At 41.0% G+C, this 26,102-nt stretch overlaps 1 protein-coding gene across 1 annotated transcript in view; it reads left to right on the top strand.

Moving 5' to 3' along the window:
• The window catches only part of LRP5 (LDL receptor related protein 5), a 174,229-nt gene that overhangs the window by 10,189 nt on the left and 137,938 nt on the right, over positions 1 to 26,102 (top strand). Inside the window, exon 2 of the mRNA XM_086472458.1 lies at positions 25,318 to 25,714. Coding sequence (XP_086328584.1) covers positions 25,318 to 25,714 — 397 coding nt within the window. The remainder of the gene's footprint in view (positions 1 to 25,317; positions 25,715 to 26,102) is intronic.

Raw genomic sequence — 26,102 nt, 5'->3', positions numbered from 1 at the left:
CAAGCTGCATAGTGAGAGTTAGGTAGGTGTGGCTACTGCAGGCAAATCTATAGTGAAGCCTCAATAAATTGGACTTTAATTGTTTGCAAGTCTTTCCCTTTTACCTGTCCCCAAAACCTGTATGAGCCTGGATTTTCATCTCATCTAATTCTTCAACACCCGCCCTACCCTGAGCCACAGCCCCCCCACACTCAATGTCAGCTGTCACTTTCAGATCTGCGTACAGGAGGAGAAGGTTTTCTAGGACGCTGTTAAAAAGGTGCATTTTTTTTCAATTGCAGGAGTCAGATATGGCGACTATTAGAAGGAACTGTGCACCCTGTAGAAAGTCGGGGAATATTCCCAGAGACTTTTTTTGAACAGAGTAAATCAACACTTAAGGGAGCTCGAAACTTAGTTTCTGTGACTATTGTAGCTAACAGTAAAATTGGGAGAAATACACATGCACCAGCAAAAATTTAAGTGAGTGCTGGATGGTATTTGTAGTAAATAAAATATTACCTGCAAGTATTCTGTAAGAGTTGCAGACGAATAACTGAAGCGAGCTCTGCAGCTTGCATGCAGAACTAATCCATACCATTTGAGCTTAGAATGGTGTGCTTGACACTTAGGGAGTATATTAACAGTCTGCTGCAAGATCTTATTTGCCTAACAAACTTTGACAAACAAGGTCTACAGATGGTTAATATTTTCAGAGGAATTGCTCTGTTTGCAGCCAGTTTGTGGCCGAAAATGTGATATAGGTTGTGATTAATTTTCTCTTTGAAATATTTACATGGCTGTGGTCATTCCACTCGTTACCATCACATCTGACCGCAACTGAGAAATACTCGGCTCTGAAGATTTTCTAATTTAAATTTAAAGGGCAGAGAGTTGGCCATGGAGTTATCCTGGCTAGTTTTCAACTTCCCTTCCTCTATCAAGGCAACAGAAGACAACATGTTTGTCAGGATTGGGGGGTGGTAATCTTCTACTTGAAGGAATCTTGGATGGTTGTGACAAACCCCCTGTGTTAGATGCCTGTGAATGCTGAGGCCATTCTGCTGTTTGCCAATTTTAGTGTGTTAAAGAGCCTCCAAGACATTTGTGGGAAGTGAAGCCATTTTGCATGAGCCAGAGAACTTGGAAAATGCTTGGGTTTTACTTAGTGACTGGTAGTTTCTCAGAGTTCAATGTCCTACCAGACCACTTGGTTCCCTGGAGCAGGGACAGGTTGGCTCGTAGTTCACAGAAGTGCTGACCTAGGCAGAAGTAATCTCTGACAGGGTCCTGGCTATTTTATGCTGAACTTTGTACATGTGGAAGGGTGTGAGATATTTGGGAGTGTGGAGGGGGTATTCCACATATGCATATGTGTGACTGTGTGTATAATACGTATGTATGTTCTTATGTGCTTAAACACTTGGTTAACCAGTTTCTCCTGCTCTGTTTTATTCCTTTCATTCTAATGGTTGTGTTATTGAATAAACTTCCATTTCTGAAAAACAAAACAAAACCCCTGCTGTTTATGTAGCCTTTTACTCCTGATGTTAGATCTCGATACATAATTTTCAGGAGGAAAGTTTCACAGTTCCTAGGTATGGGACTGGAATTCAGTGTATCTGGATTTTTTTAATTACTGAAGCATGCCCTTAAGTCTGTGAATTCAAACTTTTCGGCTGAGAAAAGGTGACAGGGATACAGAAAAGGTCTCTCTGAATGCATCTGGGGGTGTTTTACATAGGAAGCACCTCAGAGTAATCTTTTCCTATACATATGCTTTTAAAATCACCTTCTAGTAACAAAGCTGATTTGTTTGACTCCGTTGTGTTACTCTCTCAATGACTGGTGTTTCATTAGAGAGAAATGAAGCTGCAAACAACAGAATGTTAGGTAAAGTATCCCTGAAAAGGGTAGGGCGATGTGTATTTCATTAACCAAAATTGTATGCCTGATCAATTTTTTGCACCTAAATCTTTGATTTTGCATAACCACTTTCCATGCCTTTTTTAGTCTTCATTTTACAATTTTTGCATGTTGTATCCTTCTCCTGTGTTGGTAGTATTTCTTCTCAGCTTGAAAGCTTTTCTAGGCAGGGATCTTGTGTGGGTTTTTTTTTCCTGTTACCTGCTTGCTTTGTGTTGTGGTGGTGTTCCCCCCGCCCCCCACCCGCCAGCTGTCTGAAGAACCAAGAAGAACCAAGATTGCTAAAGGGTGGAATGTCTGTAGGTGGGTAATTAAAAACAGTGGTCAAGAGAGCTCTTGGAAACTTGTTGGATTACTTCTTTAAGTAGGATGATGAGACAGCATCATTGAATGGAAGGGAAAAAAAAAAACCACTAAAAAACCCCAGACCCCCAAAACACACTTCTGTTTCTGGCTTGAAGAGGCTGCCTGCTGTCCCCTTAGCATGTGGCTCCACTAACGTTGTCTGCCTATGGCAGAATTAGTAAAACTGGAGAAGCTGCAACTTAGCCTATGTTTGAGGATTGCTGCTTCAGTGCACAATGGAGAGAAGATGAGAATGCAGAAGTACTTTACACTTGTGCCCTCTGTTCCATATTATCTCTCAACTTGCGTGGTCCAAATTAAGGTCTTAATAGTTATCTGCAAAAGATTTAAGTGATCTAGGATTCATTTACCTTGAGGATTACCACCTTGACACATCCAGCCCTTCTCCATCCTCTTACAGTAATTACAGCTTATGGAAAATAACTCCGGTTGCTGATCACCAGGATGTGGAACTCCTGGCATCTGGAGATAGAGCACATCTGGCGCTGGTCCTCAGAGGGAGAAGGCAGCCAGCCCAAAGCTTATTGCGTGTGGGGAATGATGCAAGTGACTTATTTTCCCTGAACAATGGCTATGGGATCTTTGTAAGCATTGGCCTCTCGCCTGGTTATTCTGAGTTGGTTGTTTTTTTGTTGTGGTTGTTGTTGGTTGTTTTTTTTTTTTTTTTTTCCCTGAGGAAGTCTGTGTGCAATGAGGGAGGATGTGGAGTACTGTTAAGTTCTCAGTACAGCTGACTCAGTCCTCCAACCTGTACTGGCTCCTTGACACTGGCGCTCTTACATGTGCAAAATGTGTGTGTAAAGGCGCTGTGCCCATCCAGAAGACACTTGGTAGATACAGGTAAAGATTCTGGCATGCTTTTTTTGTGCTTCTGTGATTCCTAGGATTCTGTGGAGTCAATGCTGCAGGGACATAGAAGAAGGTTTTCTTTCTAAAGGAGATGTACTGCTGTGCGCAGCTTTGAGTAGTGTTCCTGGGACCTGTTGGTATCACCTTCCTTGTACAGTTTATAAGAGTTTTATAGGGTAACAAAACTTGCTTGCTTTGAGATAGAATTTGAATGCAAAACCTAACAGCTATTCCACAATTACTTCCCCAAGGGTGCTTGTGTTTTGGAATGGTTTCCCCACAAAGATGTGTTCTGGAATACTTTGTTATAGCCCTTTCTCAATCTTAGCCTTTGAGCTCATTTCATACTGCAGGGATTGTGACTTGTGTCACTGGATCTGAGCATCACATCTTGGTACAAACTGATTCATTGTCATGGTGGTCTATAACATGACACCTGTCTGTATGCTCCTGACAGCCTGTTGGGACTTTCTTGTCCACAAATGCTAGTTTCTGAGGGAGCATGCCTTCTTTTAGGTGTTCCTTCTCTTCACATACTGCCAAGAGTCTGAGAACATTTCGGGTCACGTGGCAAGAGTGTCTTCTGGACACAGCTTTGGCCCTCGACGTAGAGCCAGAGGTAGGACTTGTTCAAATGGGCAACAGGAGAAGTAACGATTTGTTTGGAGCCCGCACTGCAGAACAGGTACACTCAAACCAGTGTACTAGTGTGGGGTAGGAATTTGGTTTTTTACTTGTAAATTCTGCTCTTCTTTTTCAATTACTGCTAAGTTCTCCAGCTGTTTAGTTCCCTGGCCGTTAATTGGGAGGAAGCTTGCTTTACATAGTCTTTTCTATGCTCATTTTGAGGCTCTAACAGCAGTTCTTTTTTTAATTTCTTTTTGTAAGTAAAGTCTTTGTCTATATTGAAAACTAAAATGATTTCAGGTCTCTCTTCCCTGCTGCATGACTGTCATTGCTGTTGCAAACCACTGTGTTGACAGGAGCTCATCACTGGCTCAGTAAAGCCTCATAGCAGTTGAGAGACTCTGTCCCAGCACTAATGAAAAGCCTTTGCATGGTTTCTGGAGGCTTGAGCACCAACAGGCACATGGAGAGGTTGCAGGGATAAAACCACACCTTGTCAGCTGCTGTGCTCTGAATTATAGCTCCATGCAGTGCTTTCTGTGGTATAACTTGTCAGCCACTGTGTTGTGAGGCAGAAGCAATATACTGAATTCTACAAAAACCTCCTCATTCTCTCCAGGAACTACAGTTTTGGTAACTTTTTCTTTTTCTTTTTTTTTTTTTTTTTAAAGTGAAGTGTTTGTATGCAAGAATGGAGCAGTCAAGCACAGTGGGAGATGGGTAAGCAATGATGCACACACACTTATGACTGCAAAAAGAAACTTTAGCACCAGTTTGTTATTATAAAGTCTGAACTAATGGCTGCTTATAAAAAGGAATGGACTTTGCAGGGTTGTTTTCCTATTTCAACATCAGCAGGACACTGGGAACAGATTACTGTGATTATTTGATTAAGTTGTGTTTGCTTAGTGTGCTTGGCAACATTTCTTTCAATTAAGGTTTAACTTTCAAGCTATCCAAGTTCAATTTCAAAACTTTGGCCTTCATCAGGAAGGTAAGATGGCTGGGAAAAAAAGAGTGGGTTTTTTGCAGTTACTGATGTCTGTGATGTCAGTTGTCAGCTCGCTGTTGTATATGTGAGTGTATTTTATTACCTTTATTTAGAAAGACTTTGAAACATGAATGGTAATTTATTCAAAGTCCTGTCATAAACATTGCTTATTCTGAAGAGGCTAACTTTTGCTGGTGTGTTCCCAAAACATTAACAAACCGATCAGTCCACAGCAGATAGCATCCTGTGCCTGGCTTTCTCCCACGTTTGGCTGAGCACATGCCAAGTGTACGATCAGACTCTTTGCTGGGTACTACAGATCTTCCACCTTCAACTCCACCTGTTGCACTGGCTTCAGTGATGCATCAGCAAAGCAGTAACGATGTCTAAATGCTTCCCAGTGTCTGAAATGGCATGAAACTTTCTGGTTCTGACAGCTGTAAATGAATGTTAAAAAACAAGCATTCCTGAAACTTGCCTATTAGCAACCTCAAAGCACATCTTTCTATACAGTTGTAAAATTAGCACGCACAAAAAAGGCTTTATTTGAATAGTACACAGAAGTTTGTGTGCAAACCTCAGATAGCCCTGAATTTGGTTTATCTGCAGCTTACTGTTTAGATTTTAATTAATTATTTTTTCTCTTCCCTGGAGGCTGATTTGATACTTAAATTGAACTTTACAAGTGGTTCTCTTGTTGCTTCCTAAATCCTGGAGAAATTGATGGGGTTTTTAATATTATTTTATTTTATTTTTCTTTTTTTGGTTGTTTTTGATTTGGTTTGGCTTTTTTTAAACAATTTAAACAATATTTAGGCACAGGTGACTGCAAATGAGGTTACAACAGTGTCATGCCATTCAGTGGATTTACTAATTTTAAATCTTCTGGAGTCTACTGGGAACCTTTTTGTACCTAACGGTGTTGCTTTAAGCCTGAACAAAGAGGAATTTGTTTGCAACACCCGGCATAGATTAGAAAGAGATTGTGTTTCAGAGGGAGTGTTTTGTCCAGTGGTTGTGTTTTAAGCAGCATCCAGCTTCTGTACCATGCCCCATCCAGTGACAGCACGAAAGTGTGTGGCCATGTAGGAAACTAGACTAGAGGACAGGGCTGAAAGTAACCTCCTTATTTACTTTTGTTTTGTAGGATGTCTTTTCCCTGTTCAATTATTTTTTTAAACATTATTTCATTCTTTTCTCTCTCCTGCTGTCCCCTCTCCCCTGTCCTTTCTCATCAAATGTGTTACTAATAAATACCTGCATCAGTGAGGAGAAAGAAGGCGGCTGCTTGATGATATAGGCTAAAACGATTTAAAGCAATTTTTCTCCAGTCTAATAAAACTGTGATACTGCAAGATCAAGCATTTGATGGGTTTAACATATTCAGCTTTGAAGGAAGGATAATGCCACATGTTTCCATGCAAATTAGATGTTACACAGCCTATGATGTTTTGTTCTCTGTGTTGGTGGGTTTTTTTTTAAATAAATCTAAACTCATGTGTTATTTTCGCAAGTCTTTAATTGTTTGTGCTGCACCTCATTAGTGACAAGAATAGCATCTTGGAGGATCTTCTGAGCAACACAGAAATGGAGCATGTGTTCGCATTTGTAGTGTGATGTGATAGAGGGTTAATTGTGTAGATTAACTGTTCTGCAGGAGGAGATGTTTTCTCTTTTGATGTTGTGCTGTTCTGAGGTGTCGTTGGACAATTGCTGCATGAGATGAAGTTTTTAGTTTGAAAGCTTCAATTTAAGTAGCCTTTAGAAATGTTCGGTGTCATTTGACATCATGTTTTGTTACCTTATTAAGTGTGTGTATATATATATATGTGTGTGTATGTATAAACATGCTCTGCATTCTAGGATTTTATAAAGGAATTAACATAATGCTGTAATCAGTGGAGCACATTCTTGAGAGGTTTTAGATGCTCTGACTTCTTCCAAGTAAAACTTAACAAAGTTGCTGTTTTTCACATGTTAATAACATAGAGGAAATGAAGTGCATCTTCTTGCTTCAGAGCTTCACGGTGCAATTACTGAGAAGTAGTGGACGGATGATAATGTCTTCTAGTTATTGGCTCCTCAGTGACTTATAAAATGAGTTTGCAGTTTTGAATCTCATTCCTGCTGAGTCGATAACGTGTATCACACAGTGCTGCTCTACATTGCAAGTATTAGTCACAGCAAAGATGACAACATAACCCAAATTGTCCTCAAAAGTGAGTTATTCTCCCGCCCAAGCGAGGTCTGTTGATGGCAAGATTGATCCATATTGTGCGTGGTAAATAATAGAAGACTGACATGAGCAAGGAGTTCTGGGGTTTAGGCCCTCTTTTTAAAGGAGAAAGAAATCTTCATTTTTTATTTGCATCTTCTTCAGTTAATTTTTGCACTAGATGAGCTTGATAAAGGAGTTACTGGTTTCCACTTTGCACTACTTGTATTGTAATGTTACAATGCTTTTGTGGTCTAGTTTACGTCTATTTTTAGAGAAGGTAGGTTTTTCCTCTAGTTTAACAACGCTCTGGTTATTCAGCCTTCTGACCGTTCTTCAAAGGCTGGGTGGATGCAGGCACCATGTTCAATTTTCTTGCAGTTCACTAAGGAAATTTAAGGTGTTTTCTCTTTGGTTTTTTAAATTATTCACATAAGCCCCACCTTTGGGGTATAGTGGTTTTTTTTTTTTAAGCAAGACTTCCATCTTTAGGATGTAGGAAAGCAGTCCTTCTCCTTTGCGTGCAAATATGTGAGTTAAATTGGGTTCATAAGCCCCTGTTGTATTTTAAGAGGGGAGATGTCTGTTTCTGTATTTAGTTGTTATCGTTCATCCCTGGAGGGAGTTACTTAAATGCTCATGGTTGTTTCTTGCATATGTTTCATTAACAATCGACTGCAGGGTCTTGCTTATTAGAAGTTAAAATGCGGTTAATTGCTGATGGTGAGCTAGTGTCTGGCAGGTTGAATGTACCATGTTTGTCATGTTTCTGGATTGGAAATGTGATTTTAGGCTACGAATCATAGCTTTTTGTATTAACTTCTGTATTTTGCGGTGTTTTTAATAAGTGAAAAAAATATGCCTATGTATAATTGGGAGGGCAGAATCCAGGACATTTAAACTCCAAAATAGTCTGCAACAACTGGAAATAGAAGAAGTGTGAAAACTGATTGTAATAAGCTTTCTGTGCTTAAAAGGCATTCACCAGAGAGGGGACACATGGCACCCATACTTAGCTATGAGTGTGTGAAATGCTGGGCAGTGCATTGCAGTAGTGGATATATTCAGTGTGTTCTGCCTCAGTCAGACTCCCAGTCTGGCTCCTGAAGGACAGCAGTATTTATTTCTTTTTCTCAACTATAACATAAGGCTGGAATAGTTGTTTAGAATAAATTTCATCTGAAATGCCTTGGATGTTTTCCAGACACAAAGGGAGAAAGCTTCCTGCTCTGAAAGTCTTGGGTCATGTCTTCGTTGCTGAAACAGGTGTAATTATTACACTGATTTTGCAGTCTCGATGTAAAAATCCTCACAGTCAGTGCAACTCCATGCAGCTGATGAAATCTCAGGTGAGGACTGAAATAATGACACTGGTGTTTTACCTGATGGAAAAGTTTCCTTTTCTCTAATGGCATTTTTACATTGAAATAGCTATCTCAATGTAGTAATTACATCTTTGTCTTTAGCAATGAAGACACAGCGAAATAGTGCAGTGAAGGGTGGAGGAAAGGTTTGGTGCACCGTATACAGGATAATTGGATCAGTGACAGCAATGCATTGCTTGAATTAGTTTTGGTTTAGTATAGACAAATGTACTTTGCACTGCCCTCCATGATGTTGCTTCCTTGTGTAGTGCTAACAGGCTTGTACCCTTCCTTCTGCAGAAATAAAGGGTAGGTTTTGGATAAAATTAAATTAATAAAATTGGATGTGGATGCATTTTGTCACCTGTGTTCTAGAAGCAGTTTTTAGAATTTGTATAATTTATATGTGGGGAAAAATATCTGCATTCCTGTTTTTCTGTCTACCCTTCCAGCCATGTGCTGCTTATATTTGTGGCCCTCTGATTTTGGAGATGAACAATGTGGCTTTTGACTCCCCAAAATTGCAGCTAGGATTTTCTTTGAATTGTCACTGTGGCATTCGTGTCGTCTTTTCCTTTTCTTTTTGGTGTCTTTTTTATCTTCTGTATTTGAACCATTTGCACTGTAGCACAGCTCTGGAGTTATTTCTTTTGTCACCTAAATTAGCTGAAATTGGAGTGTACAGAAGATGGAAAAACATTTAGACATACTTCTTTAGATGCGTTGTCTATCAGGACTCCATGTCTTATTTGTACCTAGGCTGCCAAAGGGATGGGGGAGTTCGGGTCGCTGAGATCGTTCCTAAACCGTTTGCCATAGTAAAATGTATGTCTTTTTTACTCTATTAAAATTTGTTTGTAAGGTAGCTTGGTGTTATGAAAAGGTTGTAAGTTTACTCTGTCTGGAAAGAAAAACTGGTTATGGTTCTGCTTAGTACATCGGGTTCTCATCTTGGCTCTGCCATGGAGCCAGTGTCTTGCCCATGGGCCAGAACCTTAATCCTGGTCTTCTGTGGGCTTCTTTTCATTCTTTGCCTTGTGTGTCTAGACAGCAAGTTTTTCAGGTGGGACAGTCCTTTACAACGTGTCCGCGTTGTGTCTTTCAGGGTGCGAATCTCAATTCTGGCTTCTAGGTGTTACCATAATATGAATGATAACAGTTCATGTTAGTAAAGCTTGTGTTGGTGTGTGGATTTTTTTCCTTTCCCCATGTGGTTCCTTTGTAGGGAACAGAATTACTTCCTTCTGATTTTTGGACTCCTTTTGTGATGAACTCAAAGCTTTTTAGACATTCATTTGCTTTCTTGTTTGGGAAAGGCAGATATGTGTTGAGTCAAAACAATAATTAGGCTTGGCTGTTTATACAGGTGGGGAACCACGGGTAGAAGCAAACTGAAGAACTAAGTCTCAGAGTGAACTGGGAAGAAAAGAATAATACTTTTTTTTTGCTTCAACCTGCTGCTGAAGTTGAGGTGCACCATACTTTTCTAGTACCTCTCCTATTTTGTGTTTCTGCAATATAAGAGTATTTGGCAACTTTGGGGCAGCTTCTCTCGCGTATGCGTGGCAGGCAGTTCATTTCTCATGACAGTAGGGTGTTACCGAGACTCACGTGAAAATGTCAAAAGGTAAATAACCCTAACTTGAAAAAGAAAAGATGCCTAACAATTTAAAATAACTCTATGTGAAAATATTTTAAATCTCAAGTTTGTGAGTTTGTGGATGGCTAGGTCTGTACTTGAAGCATATGAGTAAAGAAAACCTGTGTGTGCCATCGTATAATTTTTTTTTAAGCACAAAACCACGTATAAAGTTCCTTCCCCTGAGTGTCATGTGTACAAGCATAGCAACACAGAGACAGTGCTCTTCAAGTCTGCAACCAGACAGTGTTCTGGCTGCAGTTGAGCTGGGCAAAGAAGTTGCCTTAGTACTTTTTTTTTTTTTTTTTTTTAATCTACTTGCCTTTTTAAATCAAGATCCTTTTGATGGGATCGGCTCAAGGAAAGCGACTACATGTGCAGTCATGCTGGTGGATTTCAGGGCACCAAAACATCTGTGAGGTGGTCAGAGATGGGATGGGGGATGGGGATTGACATGCAACTGGGGATGGGCAGGAACCAGGGTGGCGGGGGGGAATAATAAAAATTCAACCAGACTCAGCTTCAGGCAGAAGAAAACACATCTGACCCAGCCTGATGCAAAGGGCATATTTAAATCACGATCCCTCTTAACACAATGTAGCTGGAGCCTGATTTGCACAGAGTTCATGGTTTGGCCTGGAGAACTGGGTATGTAAGGGGGTACGTACCCCACCGTGCTGCCCTGGGGGTTTTGGGAACCTCTCCAGCTGCTCTGCCTTTTGCAGTTTCAAGACCTTCCCTTGATGTAGAGCATCAGCATTTCTTTAATATTGTTTTTAGGCTCCTTTTTGGAACCTTTATCCTTGATTACATATTATGCTGTCCCATAGGTACGTCACACAAGTCTGCAAACATCAGAATTCTGCAAGCAGTCAGGACAGTGACCAATTAATAACCATGAGATTGTACAGGGCAGTAATTAGCTGCAAAACCAACAGAACAAAAATGTTCACCAGCTCCTATGTAACTCATCTTTTAAGCCCCAAATTTCCATCCTTTCTGTTTTCTTCAGTTTTAAATTATTATCTAGACTCAAAACCTTTTCCAAGACAGCAAATAAGGCATTCTGGGGGTGAATTCCCAAAACACAATTCCCTTCTTGCACTCACAAACTACCAGCCTATAAAAACAGTACAATGAGACTGTATTAGGCTGCTCACTTTTGAATATTACCAACACAGATCCAAATGTGGAGAGCCTCTTTTATTCTGGAGGTTTGGAAGTGACAACTGCTTTTTCTGAAAATGTCCTTAAATTCCACATTTTGGGAGGACAAAGAGCATGGGATGATTATTTTATATTTCTTCAGCTAGGCTAGCGTTTATACTTTATTACTGTCTGTTCAGGAGCCTTTGCATAGTTAGATAAAGGAAGGAACAATTTTTGCCAGTTTATGATCTTCATTAATTTGCAATACATCAGAATTTTGAATGAGCAGACTCTTACAACTGCCAATTTAAAGGGAAAATAACTTCATGGGGCAAACATCAATCAAGCTCTTCTGTCCAACAATGACATATTGTAGTTCGGTACTAAGAGTCCTTGGGACTCGGTGTTGAAGTAAATATAGATACTGGTGGAGACGTTACTAAAAGTTTTTGGACACAGGGATAAAAATGTAGCACGGTTGCTGCCAGGTAAATGATAGTAAGATGTGGTCTACCCTTTAAAGAAAGAATATCATCAGTTAATGAGCAATATTCACTCATCTACCTTACTCAGATGAATTTGAGCTAACCATGCGCTTTGCAAGTAGGTGAACTGCAACACCATTGAAGATAATGCTGGTGTTAATTTGCATTAATGGCAGAGTGCAGGCATGCTTCAAAAAGCACAGGATCCTATTCCATTCTGTCCATAAAAATCATACACTGATCACCAGACACATGAAATCAGTTTATCAAAACAGATGTATTCAATGGTGTCATGACACCTCTTTAATTAACGCTTTTCTTCAGACCTTGGAAGAGTGGAATCTTCAACTCAGTTTGTAATATACTATGATTTTAACCCCAAAATAAAGCAAGTCATATTATTTTTTTTTCCTGACCCTTGGCTGACTTCTGACAAAAAAAATGGAAGAAAAGTTAGTGAAATCCTGAACATGCTTTCTCTTCCAGCAAATTCATTATTTTTGAACAGATGTTTGAGAAAAAGCTAAATTAGAAGCACCATGTCTTTGCCTCCACAATACTGAAAACCAGTTAGATTTATAGAATAATAATAATAAAGAAGAGAGCAGAAAATCTTTCTTTGTGTAGTTCCAGCAGGACAAATGCTCCAGATAACTTGCAGGGCTAACACTGACCTTAGAGAGACAAAAGGAGCCATAAGGAATTAATTTAGTTTAATCAATGTCCTTGGCTAAAGCAGAATTATCTCCAGCAAGGAGTGATTTACAAAGCTTGGAGCGGATTACTGTATGTATTCGCTACATTAGAGGAGGCAAATTGAGTATTACCAGCTATATAAATACAAGCACAGTATTACAGATTTCATTATCTTAAATAATCCTTTTTACTTCATCTTCTCTTCCTAACAAGCTCTTACAAAACCAAAATCTTGAATATTTGACTGGAAGACAGTCACGAGACTTGCAGAAAAAATCAGAAGTCCTGTCCACAACTTGGCACTAAAAACTTCTCTCAACTTCACACCCTCTAAAGCCCAGCATCGTATGGCAGGTTCCCTTTAACAAGATGGTTTTATTTGGGAAGATTCTTAACTGTTAGAAGAAAACCGTGTCAGATTGTGGAACCTATGTTTGAGTCTTCCCCATCTGACTTGACTAGAGTTGTGTTCCAGTGAATTACATTTGCCAGCAGCTGAATCCAGCACATGCTATTTCTGAGTTGTTTTCTGCATTTTACAAACATTACATTTTCAAGGGTACATTTTGTATGTTTGGTGGAGATTGAAGTAAAATGTCTTTTTCCAGCTTGCTTAAGATTTGTATCTTTTGGAGTTAACGTAACATCTGGAATTGGAACTAGAAATTGGAAACAATTCAGATCAGAAACAATCATACCTTTGTCAAGCCTGTACTTGTTTAAGTCCTGGAGAAAATTTGCAAGCCAAATTTTCCAAATGATGTAGAACCACTATTTTATCCATTAAAAGTTTGGAACCATCATCACTTCATAATCTACTATTATTGGCCAGACAGCTGTCTGCCAAACCAAGGAGGAATAAAATAAACTGCAGAAAAAATCTCAGAAAAGAACCTTGCTCCCATTTGCATCCAGAATCTAAAAAGGGGACACTGCTGGTTTTTTTTTTTTTCCATTCAGGGATTGACCTGAACTGTTATTCATAATGAAAGTCATGTTTAGATGTTTGAGGAAGTCAGCCCTTTGTCTGCGTTCTTCTAAACCAGTTTATGCAGAAGTAGGACTAATCTTCAGTTTCCTCTGCAGTTTTAAAACTCCGCTAAGCACAACATGGGGGTGGGGGGAAATCCATGCCTACTGCATTTAAAATAACAACAGCAAAATTATTGCCATGTACTCTGCATCACAAAATGTGAAATATCCAAGTATGTTTTTTTTCCTGCCACATCCCCCATCCCTATTTTTAAGTGCTGCCTTTGCACTTACCCGTTTTAGCAAAGCTCAACGGCAATACCACGTAAGAGACTACTTCAGTGACACTTCTGCTGATTCTAAAATCAGAAAATACCAGAAATCTCAATGGACAGGCTGTTTCCAATGTTTGTGGGTACCAGAAGAGTGCCATATTAATTCGCACAAAGAAAACTGTTGTGAGTCAGCTGACAGCTCCAGTGTGGTTTGAATATGGTGAACACTCTTACGGAATTGAAACTAGTGTCCTACCGTGTTAGACAAAATACAAGTTTGTACTTTAAAGAATCCTTAATCAAAATATAAAACCTTCTTGCTGACAAGCCAATTATAGAATCAATGCAAAGAGGAGCGATATTTGAACAGGATGGTCTGCTAGAATGGAAATCAAATCCTCATCTGCTAAGTTGCTTCCCAGTACTGCCACCCCATGAACCTCCATTCTGAACTCAGCTCTCTGGGTCCAACATAGAAACATGGGTCCAACATAGAAACACAGTTCCATCAGGAATTCATGCCCAATGCACCACCTTGCAAAGGGAGGGCAATGGGGTTGACTTTGCTAGCACTGTGCACACGAACACCACTACTCGTTGAGTTGAAGGCATTAATTTCTGAAGTTCCATATCAGAACAGGTCGATGTAAACATGCTGCCTGAGCAGGCGATAAACACATTTGTTTTAATTAACCAGCCAAGACGTGTTTAAGTATTTCTTCTTTGGTATCTGAACAGCTATGGGTAAAAATCAAAGTTTTTATTTAGCAAATGCTTTGACTAGCACTGCAGTAGCGATGCCAGTGTATTCCTATAGAAGGGCCACAGACCTGCCCTTGATGTGTATGTACCTGCCATAAGCAACTGCATTTTTATGATGGTATCTTCTCGGGGATTTGCTGAGTGACTTGCCTCAGAACATGGTCCTCAGAGACTTCTGAACGGAGCTTCTAGCTGAGGTAGGGTCACTGCAGGGTTTTGCATGAGAGGCACTATAAAGTAATACTCTTCCCTCTGTGCAAGTAACAAAATCACTGAAGATTAAATGTACTGTTAGTTTTTTGGACCCAGGTTACAAATTATAAGTGCTTATAGCATCTTTTGCTCTTACAGACGGCAGCATAAAGACCATAGTGTTGTATAGCTGGGGGATGTGAGCGTCCAGTGTGGTAGCCTGTGATGGATCTGGAGAAGTTTGCCCATTAGTCTGTCAGGTACTGCTGCCTGGCTTCTCAAAGAGTGGAAAGTTTCCACCTTCCTTCTGGGGTTTACTATCTGCATTTAGACTGGGATTTTCAGTGGACCTTGGGAGCTTTGGTCATCATCACTAAAGTTTGATGGAAGTTGTCAGTTAGACTTCCCTTGGAGTATCAGGTCCTACTCTCCAACTAGCACCGAACTCAAAAGTTGACTTTAAAGACTGGAGGATGCTCAGTTTAACGGCTGTTTTCAAAGTGCTAGTTTTCAAAGCTTGTTGTTGGTGTCTGTCTGGAGCCAAAATGCCCTAATCCCCAGTAGACGTTATGTTTGCATTTAAGCTGTTGTGTACGTTACGAGTCTTGAGTAGCAAATTGCAGCAGAATCCTCAGAAGAATAAGAAAATCGTTCTGAACAGTATACTTCTGCTTTTGGAAAATCCCCTGTATATTTTAACTTCTGTAAAATGCTCTGGTGAGAACCTGAGGTCGGGAAGGGTGGGGGTTCAGGCTGCAGAGTTATCTGTTTAGCATTAGCTGGTCAGGATTGCATGAGGCTGCAGTCCTCACAACTGTTTGGCTCCACAACAGTTGTGCGTTGCACAGGGAGGGATTGCCAAGAGCCAGTTTTGCAATAATGTTTAGAAATTTCCTCTAACAAAACAGACCAGATGAAAATTGCTATATGCTCTAGTGAATCTGTGTTTTCCTCTAAATAAGATGGTTAAAGTGCTTGTGAGTCTTATCTTATGAGTGTCTCAGCAACTTGATTTAGGTGTCCCCAAATCATGGCCGATACTCTGGTTTTTGTTTAGTTTTTCAGCAGATCTCTAAATATGTTCTGTTTGCTGCTTGGTGGTCTGTGTAGTGTTGGCTGCTCGCACGGACTTGGCTGTCCTCCTTTCCAGCTGCTAAATGGTGTTAAAAGAAGATGAAATATGCTGTTCCATGTAACCGATTTCAGTATTTGCTACAGGGGTATTAAGGATAGTCTGAGAGCCATTGCCTTGTGCACCAGGAGGGGAGTTCATGTGGAGTGCTTAATGGGTGGTCTGTGGGAAACGACAGAAAAGTTTGAGGAACCCTCTTAAAATAATCTGTCCGTAGAAAAGTGATCTTGAACACATGTAGCTTGCTTCCAGCCTCTGCAGACAGCTAAGCGCACTACATTATGCACACTGAATACAATCATCTGGTTTTTCTGGTATGCAAAGACTTTCACTTGAAGTAGGTAATATAACTAGAAACAGGAGAAAACAATAAGTTCAGAGTATGTTGTTGGAGAGTCTTAAAACATTTTATTGCCATCCCAGACAGTATGAACAAATCCTATGTTTTGTAATTTTTATGTATAAAGTGCCCTTGCTGGATTTCTTCAGAGCATGCTCTTCAGAGCAATCCTTTGGCAACTCTTGACCAAGGGAAATGAACTAATTCAGGCCAATGAGATGAAATGGTATATAATCAGTGCTATATTTTGTTGTTACTGCTAACATTATTATTTAAAAGCTGTAGGCTGCCAAACAAAACCAAGCGTCTGAAGTAAATCTCTTGTCTTCCTAAAACCCTGTCATTATTCAGGGGGAACTCTACACAATCCAGAAATATAACAAGATCTTCAAAACACTTACTGCTTGTTTATTTAAAAAATAAAATAAACAAGCAGCTTGTCTAACAATATTTTAATGTTAGTATTTGATAAAGGTACTAAATTAATCTGCTTCAGGAGGGCAACAGAAACAGTGATGTGAGTAATATATTACTGGGAGAGTTTTTAAAACTGTTTTGTGTAAAACCAAGCATAAACAGAAGCAATGCCACACCTTTGTAGTCAAGATTTTCAGTGAAATGGTATGGGAAGTTCAGTCCGCTGAGCTCTTTTTTTAGTGTGTGTTTTCGATTTCAAAACACATAGATTAAACTCCTTCACCGAGGCAGGAATTAATTGTACAAAAGCCATACCTGGGGAATGGCTGTCTAACTGCTATTAAAAATCACCTGTTGCAAACAATTTTGCAGCTTTTGTAGCATGCTCCAGTATCTTCAGAGCATGTTTCTCCGCATCATCTCTGCATTCCCTTCTGCATCAATGAAAAACCCAAAGCCTAACCTCATGTAATTTCTTCAGTGTGTCCTTTTTCCAGTGGCTAAGGGTAGATGATCTTCAGCCTCTCATAAAAGTGTTTACTGGGTAAACTGGACCTTTGCTTTACTCTACTTTATCTCACTGCCTTCCCAGCTCCTCTCCTAGACAAGAATGAACTTCATATGTTTTACAAACTCATATAAAACTTTTTTTTTAATACTTCTCTATGGACTTTTTCCAGCTTGCTGCTGCTAAACTACATGTCCTTTAAACTCACGTAATTTATTTACATACCCACCCCACCCCCCCCCATATTTGTGGCTAAAGCTGTGTCACTTGTAGGTATGTTAGTGGATGAACAGCCTCCCTTTTACTATAGCCTGATGGCAAACAGATCACTGAGATCTTGGCTGCCTTCTACTATTCGGCAGTGATACTCAAGATAATACTTAGCATATAAATAAAACTGGCACCAAATATATTTCATAATATGGGATACTAGTGTGGATTGGGTTACTTCACACTGGTTTATGCCTGGTGTGACCATGTAAACAATTGAAAATATAGGCTGGTAGAGAATAAAATTTACAAAAATTGCCTGACATCTGCTGCACACCATGTGTATAAATTTGGGATATTCTTAGTGGTTTAAAATAACACTCCTGTCTTGCTCTGAATTTCAGACCTTGATTCTACCTGAAATCAGATAAAATGGAAACGAATCCTCCTTGCTTGATAACCAGAACACTTTCTTTCACAGTTTGGAAAGGGAAATTACTATCAAATGGATTGATCTGGAGGGTGGCGTGGTTTGAGCCTCCCCAGCTGGCTCCAAAAGCCCCCCGCAGCCGCTCCCTCACCCCTACCCCGTCCCCTGAGGGGTGGGGAGGAGAAAATGTCACCAAGAGGCTTGAGGGCCGAGACAGAGGACAGGGAGGGCTCACTCACCAGTGATGGGCACGGGCAAGAGACAGACTCAGCTTGGGGATAACAACGCACATTTAATACCAACACCCACCACCATCAAGGGGAACGAGAGATACAGCCAGGCCTTAAATACCACACACCTTCCCACCCCACCCCCCTCCGGTCTCCCCGGGCTCAGCTCTGCTCCCTCTTCCCCCCCAGCAGCGCAGGGGCAGGGAACGGGGGTCACAGCCCGTCCGGCACAAGGGGTCTCCGCTGCTCCTTCCCCCGCAGGGAGAGGGGCCCTCGCAGCCCTGCCCTGCCCCACCGCGGGGTCCCTCTCCCGGCAGACATTCCCCCTCCAACTGCCCCAACGCGAGTCCCTCCCGCGGGGCCGCAGCTCCCCCACCCGCCCCAGCGCGGGGCCCTCCCGGGGCTGCCGCCCTCCCACCGACCGGCGGCTCCAGCGCGGGCGGAGTCGCGGCTGCTCCCGGCCCGGGGCCCCCCGCGGGCCGCAGGGAACCTCTGCTCCGGCACAGCTTCCCTCTCCTTCCCCACTGACCGAGGTGTCCGCAGGGCTGGCTCTGTGCCATCCCCCTTCGCTCGCCCGCTCCCGAGCACCGACAGACAAAACGAAGAGCGATCAACAGCTTCTTTCACTCTTAAATAGTTATTCCCAGAGGCGCCCTTGGCCTGGCCTTGGCCAGAGGCGGGTCCGAACTGGAGCTGGGGGAGCTTCTCGAAGCCCCTCACAGGAGCCACCTCTGCAGCCCCCTCACCGGCTACCAAAACCCCACCAAAACCCCTGCAGGCACCAAACCACCACAGAGGGTTAGAGGAGCGGGATGGAATTTGAGGAATTTTCCCCTTAAAGTAATACTGTAAACCAGCCATCACTGAATAGCCCTTCCTTCACAGCTCACTGACCCCCACCTCTCCCTGACTGACAGAGAAGTCTTAGCCGTGTCAGGAATGAAGAGCCGAGTACGTCATGGAGCCTTCTGCTGGAGGATCTTCAGGTGCCTTGCTCAAGGACAGGTAGGCTTCCTGGAAGCCCTTTGAGATCCTTAACAGCAGAAGGAAGGTCTGTAGCAGGTGGAAGGATTTTTGCAAATCATTGGGCTGAAGCATCTGCTCAAGTTCACTAAGGGGGTGTATGCGGGAGTGAAACGGAGGAGCCCTGTTTTTTTCAGTCCTGCACTCTACAAACTGCTACCATTTACCTCTGTGTTGCGGCAAGAATATTCTATGATTTGGCAATTACACTGGGAATTCACCTTATATACGATAATGTGTTGTGAGGATGAAAGCAGTAGCCTTCTATTCTTTGGAGGACCGTACCTGGCAAGTTTAAACTCAGGTTGAGTTAGTACAGGAAGATCAACATTTAACTTATCGTTTGAAGTTCATGATTTCAGATTCTCGGCAGCAGTAGCTGCCAGTGAAAAGGAACGGGGGTCCAGAATGCAGAGCTTAGAGTATTTAAGAAAGAAACTTTTTTTTCCTCTGCTAAATATCTAATAGTCATGTTAAAAGAGTAAAATAAACTTACGTGTATCTCTGGGATTTGTACATCCCACATTCCCTTCTTGCCTAGCAAGGTGTCAGACTGGATTTTGTAGTTCTGCTTGATTAGTTTGGCTAAACTCCTGAAACCTTTCTCTTCTGTGCCTGAATCTCTCTCCTTTTACCTTCTTTCTTGTGCCTTGACGGCTCCAGTAGTGTCTGTGTATCCTGGCATGTGAGCTTCCTGCTGCCACCAGCTCCTGTCTCTCTCCTTGAGCTAAGCCATGAAGAATGGGGATAATGCCCAGCATGTGGATGACAACCCAGCAATGGGTGACAGCATGTGGAATAATTTCCTTACCTAAATGTTGGAAAGGAGCCTTATGCTACACATCAAAGGTCTAAGGCTCCTTATGCCCCCAAAGGGTTAGAGCTGGACAAGAGGCATCACTTCATGCTGTAGAACTGGTTTCTCCTCTAGGACCCTACCTACATGGTCTTGTTTCTGCATGGCAGCTATTTTTAAGTATAGAAAGCTGAGGCATGCTTACTCCATATCCTATCTTAAGAGTTTCCATAAGACTGTACACCCTTGGGTGCAAAAGTTTTGACATGCTTGTTTTTTTACCATCTTGTGTGCCTGCGGCAAGGGGGGGAGGGGTGTGTGTGTGTTTTTGTTCCTTGGTAATGAATGTTTTTGTGGTTTGGGACGTTGGCTGCTGCAAGAGTTATATGCCATTCTCTGTCCAGCAGTACAGACGGCCTAACCACAGAGGTCCCTATGCATTTGTCCTGTTAAGAATTGAAATAATATTTAAAATGTAAGTTGTTGCACATACTGTAATTTTGGATGGCTATTTTAGCTTGTATGCTTATTAAAATGAGATCTTCATTTTATGTTGTGTACCAGGCTCCCAAGATCCTCAGTCACTTTTCTTAAAAGTGCAGTTAAACCTTTCCATGACCTTTAGCCTAGTTAACTGGTTTAAGATTTGTTAAGTAAGGCTTTTCTCCTGGGCTATACATAGGATTTGTGCATGTTCTGCACTTCTGGTGCTTTCAAGAGCAGGAATCATGGATGTGCCCGAGTATTCTCATGTCTTTCTATTTTGGCTTTAATGGGAAGGAGACAAAATGTAGGAATGTCAACAAGCATGAAGCAGTAGTATAAATACAACTTCTTAAAACTCTCTTGCTTGTCTTAGAACTGTTGCAGCTTTGCAGCTAACCAGCAACTGATGACAAATGCTCTGTTGATTGTAATTCATGATCATCTTAATATGTAAATAAGTTGAGCCTCATCAAACTGATTTTCAGAACTATTACTGAAACTAATAGCAAAGATCATATAGTGCAGTTTTTGGTTGTTGGTCCCACGTCACTTTGCTGGGGCTAACAGGTACCCCTGAAGCACTTCATAAAGCTTAAGTGCTTTAGATGGGATTGATACAATTAAAACAAAAAATGAAAGTTAATGGCTGAATGCGTAGAATGGTTTGAGCTCAAAGGGACCTTTAAAGGCCATCTAGTCCAGCCCCCTGCAGTGAGCAGGGACATCTTCAACGAGATCAGGTTGCTCAGAGCCCCTGTTTCCAGGAGTGGGGCATGTATCACCTCTCTGGGCAGCCTGTGCCAGTGTTTCACCAGAACAATTCAGAATTCACTGATACAATTCAGAAGCAACACACTGGCCTATTCTGTTGGAAGGTAGATACAGCAGTGGACTTGCCACACTTCTTTTATGTTTTTAACAGAGATGGATGGAAGGCAGAGAAAAAGAAAGGTTATTACTGCCTTTTTATGTGTGATGAAGTGCAGAGGAGTCTAAGGCTCAGGGCGTTGAAAAAAAATGCTTTTTGTATGGCTTATGAATGCGATAGAGATGGTGGTAAGGGAACTATGATAGACTTGCTAAAGCTGATACCGTTTATAATAGTCAACCAAATGAATTATACATAAAGTGTACAAATCTTCCAGTCTTACTTTATGTCTGCACAGGACAGCTTTCCTGATGCAGGTAAAACAATTAAAATTCAGTAGTTAAACAAAGATAAGAATTAGAAGATTTGCCCAAAGGCATTCAGGAGATCAAAAGCAAAGCTGGAATTTGAACCCATGCTTAATTCCTGGCCAACTTGATCGGGAGTGTTTCCTTTTCTCCAGTTAATAGACTGATGAGAAGCTTTGTTTTCGCAATAAGCCTCTGGGTAGGTAGCTCCATTATCCAGTCAAGGGTGTGTTTTCCAGTTAGCAGAAAACCACTGGAAAATTGGTAGGTTTTTGAATAGAAATAATATGTCTTTCTAGAATGAAGCGTTGTTGATCAGGTACTGCATGATCCAAATGAGATTGTAAATTGCTGCAAGAAGTCTGTAACTTTCTACGGTTTAGGCTGTTATCTGTTTAGAGTTCATTTGATAATTTGTGGGATTTCAGGTTCTTTTTTTTGCTTTGTCAAAGGATTGTGGACTCCAGCTATGTACAGAGGTTTTAAATATTGCCTATTATGCAAAAATATGAACTGTTCTAATTTTACCGGAATAAGGATACAGCTTTCTGAAAAAGAATACAGCATTATTTTTTTTTTCTGTAGTTACATTAAAAAGTTGGGTGGTAATAGACTGCATATAAACAGTTTGTCCTCCAGATTCATCATTCATCCTGTTACTGTTTATTCTTTTCTCTTTTCAAAATAGAAGTTGGTGTTTCCCTTTTCAAGCAATTTGCAGTTGTTGGGAGCATTGCTGATCAAAATAGAGCAAAACACAAAGTGTTCCTTTGAGAGTCTCCTAACTTTCTAACCATGGAATAACTTCTTAAGCAAGGGGTATGGCGTCTTGTTGTGTAGCAGACAAGCTCATTTGAAGGTCAATGGTAATCAAAATTGTTACTGTTTTTTTTGGATCTTCCCCATCCCTCCATCCCTGTCCTCAGAAACTGCTGTTATGCTGTTAACTGGCATTCCAGTTTGCCTTGTCAAGAGTTGTGCAGTAAAGAATTAAATGCAGCAAGGATAAGAGTGTTCTGGATGTTCAAGCCCAGTTCAGGATTGAGAAGACAGCACAATTTGAAAGGAGATTGGTCTGCACATTCTCGGAAATGAACCTTTGGTTCTACATACATGTGGGATTCAAAATGAAGAAACTCGCACCATGTGTTGGTGGGATGATGTTGGATCTCTAGGAAGGTTTGTTGATGATACAGCAAATCAAGTTTTTGGTCAATGCCATTTGTTTTGCTGCTTTTTGAGCTTGCTTTGTTTCTCCTTCCAATGCCGTAAAAAAACCCGGTCGTTTTAATCACATAGAGTATGAAAATGTCTTCTGAATTGCTGAACAGTTGAGTTCTGTAATTCTATGAAACTAAATGCTATGCAGCCATCCTTCCAGAAAGGCATGTGCTTTCTTGGTTGCCTCTTTCAGATTTACTGCTTACTAACTGGGATAGTCGGAAATTTGGAAAGTTCCATGATGGAATTTTGGAAAGGTCCACTTTACTTGGGACATCTTGGAAGTTGTAGTTAGTCGAAGCTGCAGAGTTATGAGAGGTAGCTTTGCCTGCCAGTGAGCAATCACATTCTGACCTGGTGTGATAAATGCAAGGCCACAGAAAAGGGCATTTAATCACTTTTCTGACTTCTGTATTATTTTTAAAGTTAGGAGAGCCTGTGTTTCTTCAGCAGCATTCCAGACAAGAATCACTTGAGAACCAGTTACTTGTTTTGGTCACTCGGTTTTGGTGGGTTTGGTTTTTTCCATACCAGCTCTAAAAGGGGTCTGCAACCATTTTTTAATAAAATTTGGTCTGAATAAAATAGGCTGGTGGGGAGGAGCAGAGAAGTGAATATGGTTTCCAAAATCAGAGTTCTGCCTTACCTCTTTTTTTTTTCTTTCCAAAGGAAATTGAATACTCATTTGTTGTTAAAAAGGATAAACTCTGGCCATTTTCAATAATCAGTCAGTTTACATCAGTGGATAAATGCAATGAAATTTGAACACAGTTGCAAGCAGGGCAGCGTGATTTCCCTGCTGGGTGTTCATAGCCAAGACAATGCGACTGCACTTCCATCAGGACGACTCTGAAGCACAGAAGTGACAGACAACACAGTGGTTAATGTGTTAGCTGTATGCTGCTGCCCTACTGTGTGCATCAGTGGGGAAGAAATCTCTTGAAAGGGATGGGGAGCTGGGATAATATTGATACTGATTGGATTAGACATTGTTCATGTCTGGTCTCTAGTTAAGAAGCTGTTGAGGTCCTCTGCTGCTGACTTGATATTTCAGGTTCCTTTTTCCTTGTAGCATTAGTGATGGCTTCAGCATGGAAATGTCTAGGTGAAAATCCATCTGTTCATATGCCTCAAAACACTTTTGGGACAGTATTTTTTAAAAATTTGTGCATAGACTTTTTACAGCTTTGATCTTTGGCTGGATATGGGGCTGGTTTTCTGAGGCAATTGCATAACTGGAGAAGTTGTCTGCCCCAAAGAGCTTGTGACTTAAATAGAGCCCGCTACCATCAAACTTTCTGAGTGTTCAGGTGGTTTGGTGCAGTGCCACTGAAAATAGACATGGTTATGGGGAACCAATGACGTGCAGAGAAGAAAGCAAGCACTTTGCATTCTAGACATTTTTTCTTCTTTTTTTGGTAACTAACCTGTCAGGCTTTCACGATTCTATTCCTAGTGTTTTTAAAGATGACAGAGAGGAGGATTTGGCAAGTTAGGAAATGAGATAGGAGTGATACTGAGACTTTCATTTCTTAATAAATAATTCTCCTCAAGCTGTATAAACTTTCTTGAGTTAAATATTGTAGAAAACAAAGATACTACATTTTCAGTGAAATATTCATGATAACAGTTGTCTGTATCTTTGCTGTCCAAGATCCTCACTTAAAACCACCAGCTGATTTAAATTTTCCTTACTACCTTCATCAGCATAGGCTTCCTCCAAAAAGAAAAGTAAAGCCATCTCTTTCCTGACTTGGAGAAGAAAAAAAAAGGACATGCAGAATAATAATAAAAAGGCTGAATTTTTCTGCCTGTTTTTAATTCATCTGAAGCTGAGTTGTAGATTCTAATGGAGGTCCTTGGTCTGCATATAAATAGATGAGCTGTTGTCAGAGATGCATTTCCATTTGGCCCATGCAGTGGCACACACTCTCCAGTAAGTGTGTAGAGTTCACGAAAAAGGCAATCGAATGTGGCAGGGCTGCAGATACAATAGCACAGCAGACCTGCAGCTCAGAACTCGCACAAACTGTGGTCTTTTCAAAGTGCAGGAGGAATCGAATCTGAAAGACAATATCAAGAGATAACTCTCAAATATTATGTCCAGTAACATGAATTCAAAACTAGTGGTATTTATATCATAGGCTTGAAGCCATAGAAAATGAAATAACATACACTGCTCTGTTCTGTGTGTGGTTCTGTGAGTTGAGGGGCAAGTGTTTGGACCTCTGCTGGATGCGCACTGGAAGCAGCAACATCAAGTGAAATGATAGTGTATGAACGTAGGAGCCAGCAGTCTTCCTTCAAACTGTTCCTTGAATTTCTCTTCATTGTGGTGCAGGGGAGAAGACAGGAGTTCTGAACCTCTGTCACAGTCTTTGCCATCTCGGAGGGCACTTGGTAGGAGCATTTCAGAGTGTTGTGTCTAGTACTGTTAGCTAACTACTAAAAGGCATCAAAACTTGCCTTCTGTGTGTTGTTACTACTTCAAGTGGGTGAACCAAGCTTTTAAACCGTGAATTTGTTCTAAACCTAGGTTTATGGATTGACAGAAGGTATTGTTGAACGGCCTCAGTTTGAACTCTTAACAGTGTTGAAGACACTATCTACATCGTATAGGTACAGAATTGGACCTCCTCTTCCCACTGTCTTTACTCCTTTGTCTGATACGTGGAAAGAAAAGGTTTTTGGGTAGTGTGCGTTTTTCTGTCATGTGAAACTTCGGCGCCCCTTCTACTGTACTGCCAGCACCCTGATCTGGGAAAAGAAGTCCTCCTCTGCCATATTCATACTAAGGGCTTTAACATCTGTAGATGCCAATAATACTAACATGTTTTGGTTTTGGTTTTTTTCTTCTGTAGCATCTCCCTTTCTGCTTTTTGCCAACCGGCGGGATGTTCGACTTGTGGATGCTGGAGGCACGAAGCTGGAGTCCACTGTGGTAGTCAGTGGTTTAGAGGATGCTGCTGCGGTTGACTTCCAGTATTCGCAAGGCATCGTTTTCTGGACAGATGTGAGTGAAGAAGCCATCAAGCAAACTTACATTAACCAAACTGGGAATGTGGTGCAGAATGTCATCATTTCTGGTCTGGTTTCCCCGGATGGCCTGGCATGTGATTGGATTGGGAAGAAACTTTACTGGACGGATTCAGAAACCAATAGGATAGAAGTAGCTAATCTCAATGGAACATCTAGAAAAGTCCTCTTCTGGCAAGACCTTGATCAACCCAGGGCAATAGCTTTGGATCCTGCTCATGGGTAAATATTAATTAATCTGACTTAAATGCTTAAATGGATAGTGGTGATTTGTGTTCATTTTTTGGTTCTGAAAAAGAAACATAACCTTTTGTTTCAGTTTACATTTTCCTAAGATATTTTTCTCAAAATCTGTAGCTGAACATATGTTTGAGCTTAAATACTTTGTGTCAAGAAATGACAGCCCCAACATAGAGTCAAAAAGAAAATCTGTTCTTAGGTGCCAAGCCAAATATTCAACTTGTATGATTGCCTAACTTATTCCGTTGCACTTCTGAAAAGTAATTAATTTTCCCATTCTTTTTTATTGTTATTTTTTCAGTTATCTTGTCTGGTAAGTTAACTTCTATCTGCTATGTACTGTCTCTTTGATGTATCTAGACAGCAAGGT

This window comes from Leptosomus discolor, chromosome 12 (genome assembly GCF_034619465.1).
Source record: "Leptosomus discolor isolate bLepDis1 chromosome 12, bLepDis1.hap2, whole genome shotgun sequence".
NCBI classification, from domain to species: Eukaryota; Metazoa; Chordata; class Aves; order Leptosomiformes; family Leptosomidae; genus Leptosomus; species Leptosomus discolor.
Note: the sequence above shows the minus strand (reverse complement) of the source record. Positions and strands in the feature narration are given on the sequence as shown.